The sequence below is a fragment of the Saccostrea cucullata genome, unplaced genomic scaffold, assembly GCF_032062105.1.
Source record: "Saccostrea cucullata isolate Sc308-1 unplaced genomic scaffold, CSIRO_AGI_Scuc_v1 ctg11247, whole genome shotgun sequence".
NCBI lineage: Eukaryota > Metazoa > Mollusca > Bivalvia > Ostreida > Ostreidae > Saccostrea > Saccostrea cuccullata.
The window spans coordinates 11,033-21,197 of record NW_026923105.1 but is presented as its reverse complement, the minus strand read 5'-3'; the positions used below and the strand labels follow the sequence as shown (position 1 = coordinate 21,197).

Sequence of the window (10,165 nt, the reverse complement as noted above, 5' to 3'; positions counted from 1 at the left end):
TTTGCAACGAGTTCAGCTCTAGTTATCTGTCTATTTGTTTCAAGGCACAGACAAGTGCGGACTAATAACACGGGTTCAGACACGCCATGTAGATCCGCGCCTTAGAGTGGTGGGCGGTGAACCAGCTTTGGATGGTGAGTGGCCCTGGCAGGTCAGTTTTCAGAATGACCGCGGTCATTTCTGTGGAGGGACTCTGGTGTCCGACCAATGGGTTGTTACCGCCGCTCACTGTCTCTACGGGTAAGCCAGGAGTGTTCGGAGTGCAACTTGATTACTAGTACAATTTATATAGATTGATAACCAAAAAGTGCTTATAGTAAGAATTAATTGTTGTGAGTTACATTGCTTTTTTTATTTAAATTACATCTTGGCTTTTCGTTTTGATTTTCAATAAAAGGACAGTAAATGAAACAAAACCATAAATTTACTTTTAAAAGTATAATTATGCGTACATTTCACATAAAGATAATGTCATTAGACCCTGTAATTATCAAGACGTCTTCGATATGTTTTCCTTTAACGTTTAGCATCTCAACTACACCACAATCTTTAAAATCTACACACACACTTTTAAGAGCATCTAGAAGAAGCTCTCTAGCTCTAGTATATGTTAAAGGTTTATTTGATTTACATAACTTATAAACATTGTCCTTTTTGAAAAATGCAACCTCTCTAAAAATAAAAACATTAGACTGAAAAGCAAGACCAGCAAATGATATGTATTTTTCAAAATATGAAACAGGACAAAGTTTATTACCTGTTTTCGCTATAACAACAATATTACCTGGCATGAAAATATCCGTTTTGCTTTTTTTAACTCTGAATTCAACATGTGAACCTGATTCATGAAACTTAATGTCACACATTCGAATATGCACAAGTTCATCATATCTTAAGAAACCTGCATAACCTAATAACAACATACATACCAATCTCAATGATATAAATTTTGTAACTGCGGAAATTTATCCATTATTTTATCTAAAATCTCAGGTGTAATACGTACCTTCTTAACTACAGGTTTCGATAACAATCTCTTCCCTCCTTCTAAAATCAAATTTTCAAGGTTGTCTGCACATGGATTATTACAAAGATTAATATGATGTGCCCATTGAATACTATAATATGCCGCATTAATGAATGCAGCCGAAGACTGTTTTTGTATAAGATAAGACAAATAAACTGCAACAGAAGATGGTGTAGCAGGTAATGCAAGAAATTTAAATTTTGCGCACCAGGACTTAAACTGTAAAAATAGCTTCTGTATTTTTTATACGTGTTATCACTTTTACTGTGCCTTACTATATCATTCATTTTGAGTACCGTGTCCTTGAGTCTAGGATCTTGAATCTTTTTAATGTCTTTCAATGCGAGGAACTAAATGTGAGCTGAAGTTAAAAAAAAAATAAAATTACTTCATATTAAATATATATACATTTATGTCTCTTGATCAACATTTGAGCCCGTTCTTGATAAAATCTAATAAGCACATCTGTAATCTTAATCATAATGCTTCATTAACAATTGTATGCAACATAATATAAAATTTATTCACAATTGCCCCATCGAGGCTTCATCACAATTGCCCAATCGAGGCTTCATCACAATTGCCCCATCCGGGCTTCATCATAATTGCCCCATCCGGGCTTCATTACAATTGTCCCATCCGGGCTTTTTTTTCATTACAAAAGCCCCATAAAGGCTAACATACATTCATTATCATTGTCTGTTATAACATAGCATAAACACAAAATTCAACAATCAGAACAGTCTATATAAAGCACAATAACATTACTTTGAAACTGTGGTTCAGCAAACACACTCTCTGCATGAAATCCTGTCCTAAAAAAGTTTCGAGGCTTGTGATATTCAAGCCATTTTTAACAAAATTTTGAAAATTTCCAGAAAACGGCTTAACTAATAATGCCAAAAAGGTGAAGACTGCCATTTAGGATTAAGAAGAGTACCTCTTGCTTTGCACAAAATCAATTGTTTAATCACTTTTATAATCAGATTAACAGGAGGTACTATCCAATTATTACCTATAGACCAATCAAACCCAAAAGCATCTACATCTGATGTTCCAGGATTCCAAAATCTGGAATAAATTTTTTCTACTTTCTTATTTTTACAGTCTGCAAATAAATCATAATCAAATGGCCCCCATTTTTTACTTAAAAACTGGAAAATGTGATCACCCACTGACCAATCATCAAAATCAAAAATCTTACTGTACGCGTCTGCAATTTGATTCATCCAGGATAAGCACGTGTTGTTCTGTCGTAAGGCTTCTTCTTGTTGCTTCTTTTCTTTGCTCTGAAAATAGCTTGTCGAAGCTTAGTAGCATCGTCAGCGTCGTCAGTAAGAGGATCATCATCATACTCGTACAACGTCCCAACCATATTTATCCGCTATGCGAACAGTTTTGTTCCTTTTATTCAAATGAGATATAGTAAAATTCAAAATTTCTTTAGGCGCTTCTAATCTGTTATTTTCTAACAGGTTTAATACTTTTTTAATGTCAATGTCCCTTTCTGGATTGAATTCAAACTGAATTTTATTGCCTTGATATCTAAAGTCAGGTACCTTTTTTTCTGTTGACTTCTGAGCTAAATTCAACTCGCTGACGATTTCTTGCTTTTGCCGTCTAAGCGCCCTATCGAATTTGTCTGTAAAAATATCCAGTGCATCTTGAGTAGTGAATTCATCTTGCGAATTTTCTGTCAAGCAAGGTCGTCCACTTTGGCCAATTTGAGGCGCAGCATGCATGTATAACCCGCTCCTCGTGACTAGAATTTGACTCATTCATTCCAGGTAAAGCGTGTTCGAAATCTGGTTGATTATTGCTCGTCGATGACCGCTTTACGCTTGACCAACTTCTTATATACTATGACCAAACAACTACCCTTAAATGTGCTTACGCGCATAAATTAATCCTCACATACAACTTATAGAAATTGATTGAACTGGTGATAATGTTGTACTACGACATCTACGCATTCCCATAACCTCTGCTATGACGTGTAATTCCAGCTGGGACGGTGTCATCACCGACAAACAGCTCTGCATAGGAACTGGGGACACGGGGGCATGTCGGGTAATAGAGTTTCAAAAAGAAAGATAATAAAGGGAAAGATTATAGATCAATCCATCCGTCTTATACCCACGGGTGATCACGTCTTTTACTTATCACATAGTATTGGGGGATTATATCTATAAGGCTCAGAGATATTGGGGTTACATATACATGTATACTAACCGGTAATATGCTTAAGTTTGGCCAAATATAAAATTTATTTGTAGAAAAAGAAAATGACGTTGATAAGAACAAATACAAATAAAAAAACATGTTAATTGATTCAATGATTGTCAAGTTCACAACAAGTTAATATTTCGTACGCTCTTAATTTTGACTTAGGTCTTCTTTTTCAATCTTAAATAGATTTAAAATTTTCTCTATCTTGTGTCAGCATAAATTTCAGCATGTGTTTATCCTATGTTTCAAATTAAGTGTACGAGGGTTGTCCCATAAAATCGTGGACAAAGCGTTTTCTCGAAAAGTAATGGGCGCACTAAGCTGAAAATTTCAGTTAATGTTTATTTATCATATTTAAGTGCATGATACTTTTTTTTATAAGATATAGGCAAAAATAAAAATATTATTATCCTTGAATGTGCACGGGGTATTGTCCTACGGCGCACGGACATAAACCAAGGTTTTATTAAAGAAAACACAAGTTTGAATTCAAAATAAAAGTTTTTAATGCATAAGATTTGGATAAAAATTACCCTAATTCAATTCAACATAAAATTTTGTAGTCTTTGTAAATATTTTAAGGCATTTGGTTAATTTTTTGCAGTTTCTCGAGCATTCGAAATGGGAAAGTGGTAAACACAACACGCGAAAAATGGCGACGTTTAATGACGTTACGGCGCACCGGAGAGCAGTTCCGTTTTAATTTGATGTTGTTATGACACCTTTAGAGACTTGAAATTACCATAGAAGAAAAAAGATTGTAAAGATATCACCATATCTTAAGTATACAAATGAAATGGGAGTTTTGTTAGCGAATTCTTTTTTGAACGAGCCCCTTGGGAGTGCAAAACATACGGACAAACTCCTAATGTAATAGCAAAAGACGCTGCCACAGTAGACCGCCGATATGAGATTTTTTTTTTAGTTGAATGATGGTGAGAATATTGTCCGTAACTTAAACTGATAAATCTTCAGAAGATTGCATGAGGGTGTCAATTGGTTCTTCGGCTGTTTATGGAGACTAAAGAATGTGTATCAATGAAATTCCTAAATTTAAGTCGGACTTATCCAACTTCATTTTCAGCAAAGATAAAACGTGACGCTGTTTTAGACACTTTGGCGTTATAATCCATGCGCCTTAAGGTGATACAATACATGGCATTAAATCTCATAATGTGTTTATTGATGCATATATTAATCTGAAAGCTGTGCATATTACTAAAATATGTACTAAAAAAATAGTGAAAATTTCAAAACGCAGTGATATTTATTTTTTACACTAGACAACTTGTCCACGATTTTACGGGACAACCCTCGTACATATTTATTATTGATGCCCTGGCATACCTTACAAACTAAACAATGATTCTTTACAAATTTTCTATCATGGTAGCTAGACTAAATCAAATGTTGGTAAAATATCTGTAGTCCTTCTATTTTGCTTGTTTGCTTTAGAGTCCCAGTATGTCCTTGTTGTTTTGGACACTGGAGAAAAGGAATACTACCGCTGGACCTTTGACCAGGAGAACCTACTGTTCTACAAATCCTCGCCAGACTCAGGGTACGCAGCTTTACCTGTAGGAACACCGGTAAGGAGAGGTAAACAGGAGGCCATTGTTCAATGTTTTGTGGCACAGAAACTTAAAACTAACCATTGAATGTAACAATTTCACAATTCAAATTTTACATTACAAGGTAAATTTTGATGCTCTTTTCTTTATATATGTATTTGGATTGGGTGTAATAAAAAAAATATAATAAAAATTTTTTCAAATTATATTGGTTTAATGTTGATGCAGTGATACCTTTATTATTTAAAACACTTTTGCAGGCAGACATTGGAATTATGATGATCAAGATGGTGGTCCAGATGAAAAAGGGGTTGTCATCATCAACAAAGATGGAGGAAGGCTAGTCAAGGTATTGAAAATTAACCACTGTGAAATGCAATCAGACATTCTGAATGAACTCTAAAGATAATGAACAGTAATCAAGCTCAAATGACCATTAAAACAGCAGTGTAAATACAGATATCTAAAAACATCAGAGATTGGATCAGGTGCAGTGGAGGAGTAAGCATCCCTGTCAACCAGGCACATCTGCAGAATGCTCCTTGGCAGGTTTCATCAGATGGAGAGATATTCAAATTTTTTCTTGAAACATGTTAAATTATAATTCTGTTTTTGTGTTAGTACAGGATGGACCTGTTATCATTTTTTTTTTTGGAAAAGAAAAAAAAAAAGATTTTAGGTAAATAGGTGGATAAATTGCAGAAATTACCCTGAGGCTCACACTTTTTTTCATATACAAAATACTTGTACTCTATTCAAACATACAACATTTATGTAATATCATATTGTTTGTTAAAACTTGTCAGATTAAAATTGATTTACAAGGACTATACATGTAATATGGAAAACTAGGGGGGGGGATTTCTTTCTCATTTATTATTTTGTACATGTAGTATTAAATGTAATACTCTTTTTTTTAACTGTGTTGTAAATTGTTCAGTAAAATATAAATGTCAATCAAAAATTAGGGGAGGGGGGCGCAATTTACATTTTTGTCACACTTTTATATAGTGACTAGTTAGATATAATCTTTTATGGATTACATTAGTTTTTTCTAAATTTCTCCTTAAAACAGGTATGCTGGCGTTCACCTTTCGCTGCACATGAATTGAATGTTTACAGATACGGAGATCAAGAAAGATTCGACATTGATGTTGCGTAAGTTTGAGAGATGTGTCTGTTGATTAATTATTTTGAAGCCTTATCTCAAAAATAATACTTTTCAAGACATATATTTTTGAGGGGGCATAGAAAAAAATTGCCTTATTAATGTATTTCTTGTAATCGGTGATATTTATAACCGTTTTTTTTCCTTTGTAGAGAATCTCCACTCATTGATTTGGAAGGACTAATTGGTAACAATTAATCATTTGTACATTATATCAATGATGAAACATTATTTATTTTACTTAAAAGAAGGACTTAAAAAGTTATAGGGGCCTACACCGAGAATTTGGTAGTATATATTGTAAGGGGGGAGAGGGGATGTAATTCCTTAGTTAAAAACAGATATTGACTTCTGATCAAATTCTGTAAATTCCTTATTTTTCGCGAATACTTTTTATCGCGAACTGGGTGTCTAACGTCAAACCGCGAGAATTATAATTCGCGAATGGAAGTTTAATCAGGAGAATTTATACAGATTTTAGCACTATATAAATAAACGTGAGTAATATTTTTTCGCAAGTGACGCTTCTCGTGAATTTTTGCGGAAATTAATTCCCTGCATATAATAAGGAATCTTCAGTAAATATACGAGGGTTGTCCCATAAAATCGTGGAAAAAGCGTTTTTCTCGAAAAGTACGGTAATGGGCGCACTAAGCTGAAATTTTCAGTAAATGTTTATTCATCATATTTAAGTGAATCAAATTGTTTTTGATAATATATATTCAAAAATAAAGATTTTATTCTGCTTGAATATGCACAAGGTTCGGTCCTACGGCGCACGGTAAAAATAGCAAGGTTATATTAGAGAAGACATAAGAATTTAAAATTCGTAATAAAAGTTTTCAATACATAAGGTTAGGATGAAAATTATCCTTATTCGATTCCTTAATCAATTCTGTCGCCTTTTTAAAATTTCAAGGCATTTGGTTAATTTTTGGCAGTTTCCCGAGCATTTGAAATGGGAAAGTATAATAAACACAATACACGAAAAATGGCGACTTTTTATGACGTTACGGCGCACCGGAGAGCAGTTCAGATAGATTAGGATGTATATGATGCCTTAAGAGACTTTAAATGAATACAGAAGAAAGAAAATATGAAAAATGTCACCAGATCTTTAGTATATAAATGAAATGAAAGTTTTCTTAGTGAAGTCTTCGTGGTCGAGTCCCCAGATAGTACAAAACATGGACAGACTGCCATTTGTGATAGCAAAGGATGCTGTCACTGTCGACCGTTGATGTGAGATTCTCTTTTAGTTGATTGATGGTGAGAATACTGTCTGTAACTTGCTAATAAATATTCAGAAGATCGCGTGAGTGTGCCTTTTTGGTTTCCTAACTGGTTATAGATACTCACATATGTAAATCAATAAAATTTCTAAATTTAAGTGGGGCTTATCCAACTTTAAGTTTAGCAAAGATGAAACGTGACGCTGTTTTAGACACTTTGACGTTATCATCCGTGCGCCGTAGGGCGATACAGTACATAACATAAAATATCACAATTTGTTTACCTATGCATATATCTATTTGAAATTTGCTATGTATATTTATAATTTATCTACTAAAAAGTGGTGAAAATTTCAGAACTCAGTGATGATTATTTTTCAAACTAGACAACTTGTCCACGATTTAACGGGACAACCCTCGTACATACACGTGTAGCAAGACTTTGCACAATTTATAAAATTTCAATTGGTCTTTTCAATAGTTTTCAATGTATAATCACAAATATAGTGGGTTTTTTATTCTCAATGGGAAGTTGAAACATCTCATTAATTACCCAGTATTTACTACACTTTTTTAGTATATATATAGATTATATATAATTATCCTCAGATTCTGGGTCACCGAAATGGGAGGTATGTGATGAGACGGGCAATTGCTGGCCCCTAACAGGGGTTAGTGCCCTGGAACTACAGGACAGCGTGGCCCTTAAAAAGCCCATACTGACCATGAAGGAGGGACATACTCAGTACGTAGATGTATATATCCAATGTTTTGTAGAAATATTTCTAATGTTATGTAGAAATATATATCTAGTGTTTTAGTAATAGTTCCACATTTTGTCAGTAGATTTACTTGTACTTATTTTAACTGGAGGATCCAAATATTAAAGGAGATATAATGAATTGATCTTTCCTTTGATTGTGACTTTTATTTTCTTTAGGGGGACATTTAGGCTGGAAGGTGACAAACTGACAGACTTCAACACGAACAAGACTTTATGGATAAGAAAGATGGAGGAAACATGAGGATTGATCTTCCTAGAGGTCTGGCATAAGCTTATATTTCAACAAATTTAAATGAAACTCCAATAAATTGGAAAGAGTGCCATATTTATTGATATCATCTCTGTATATTTACCACATGTATATTTTACAGAATTATATGATTACAAGATAGGATTACTTGTTGTAGATGGAAATTTTACAGTTTTGAAGAATATGACAGAAACGGAGTTGTGACTGCTTTCTATATTTGCTACGCATTTAATGCATGTACATCCTTACAGGACATTAAATTGTCAATGTAAAAAGTATTTTAGAAATAAAATGTCTTGACAGTCAGTCTTTATTACGGTGTTTATTTAAACTTGGCATTAATATTTTTGATATATCGTCGGAGGCCCTAAATTCGTTACGGTCCTAGGGTCGTGACCTTTTATTTTTCTTGAATACATTGCATGATTTTGAGTCCACCTGCACCACATCGTCAGAAAAAATTATTTGGATTGATTTTGTCATATTTTACAGCTCCTGAAGATGATATTGACGAAAGCAGGCAAAAGTGTATAATCAGAAACAAAATTTCCCTTGCTTAGCATAAATTCGCTATTACCGCATATATTAAAAAAGAAAATATTTGATATGTTTTTCTTGCGTCCTATCTCAAGTGTATTGGTATACTATACGGAAGCGTATTAGGGCCCCAGCAGTATTTTTTTTTAATTTGTTATAACAAAATTATCAATTTGTTATAACAAATTATTAATTTGTTTAAACAAATTATTAATTTGTTATAACATATTGATAATTTGTTATAACAAATTGATAATTTGTTATAACAAATTGATAATTTGTTATAACAGATTATTAATTTGTTATATTATATAACTTTGTGAAATCCTGTAATCTGATTGGTCAATACGAAGTAATTATGTTTTAATAACGACCGCTGAAAGCAAATAATGACTCGAACGAGCTGCCTCGTTTTCACTTTCGCTTTAGACAAACATGGAAGTTTGCAAGTTGTAGGTGAGGAAAATTTCAAAGATATAGTGAAGAACTCTAAGGCTGAGAATACAAAACAATTTACAAGGATTTCTATGAACATTTTTCGGGAATACTTTGCACATACCATTTCATGGTTGAATACGACATTTCCACTCGGCGAGCAGAGTTTTAACGCTGTTTACGCGATTACGGAGACTAAAGAAATAAAGACAAGCATGCCATGTATGATTGTATCTTATCGTAGAAGACATAGGTATTTATTTTTTGTCAGTGCATATAATTTCCTTTGCAGGTGCAAACGAGTGCGATTCTCAATCTGGGTGAGGGGGTACTCTGTGCTATTCGGAGATAGGTATCTTGCGTTATTATCATGCTATGGGTTAAAACTTATTGCTATTATTATTATTTAGTTCTTTCAGTAACATTCAATAAATTCTGAAACATCTACATCCAACTTGTTCATGGTTAATACTATCGCTGTAAACATTAGGAAGATATACATTGTATTAATGTATTTGGGAAAATATTATTTATATAATATGATAAATATGGACTCATTGTAGGTCAATATGCATTTATAATGACCCTGGATGACAGATATTGACCTCAGATACATGGAGTATCGACCTCAGGCTAGCGCCCTCGGTCGATATACTACATGTATCTTCGGTCAATATCTGTCACCCTGGGTCATTATAAATGCATATTGACCTACATTGAGTCCATATTTGTATAATAACAACTTGATAATTTGTTTAAACAAATTGATAATTTGTTATAACATATTACTAATTTGTTATAACAAATTACTAATTTGTTTAAACAAATTGATAATTTGTAATAACAAATTACTAATTTGTTATAACAAATTACTAATTTGTTTAAAGAAATTGATAATTTGTTATAACAAATTGATAATTTGTTATAACAAA

At 33.2% G+C, this 10,165-nt stretch overlaps 1 protein-coding gene across 1 annotated transcript; it reads left to right on the top strand.

The window, feature by feature from the left end:
- The first annotated feature begins 164 nt into the window (after positions 1–164).
- LOC134263180 (uncharacterized) lies at positions 165–8,509 on the top strand. Its single transcript, XM_062745491.1, has 8 exons — positions 165–240; positions 4,712–4,855; positions 5,088–5,176; positions 5,903–5,985; positions 6,148–6,182; positions 7,837–7,972; positions 8,168–8,270; positions 8,419–8,509. The coding sequence occupies exons 1-7, from the start codon at positions 165–167 to the stop codon at positions 8,250–8,252; spliced, it is 648 nt and encodes a 215-aa protein (XP_062601475.1). The 3' UTR covers positions 8,253–8,270; positions 8,419–8,509.
- Positions 8,510–10,165: the final 1,656 nt, after the last annotated feature.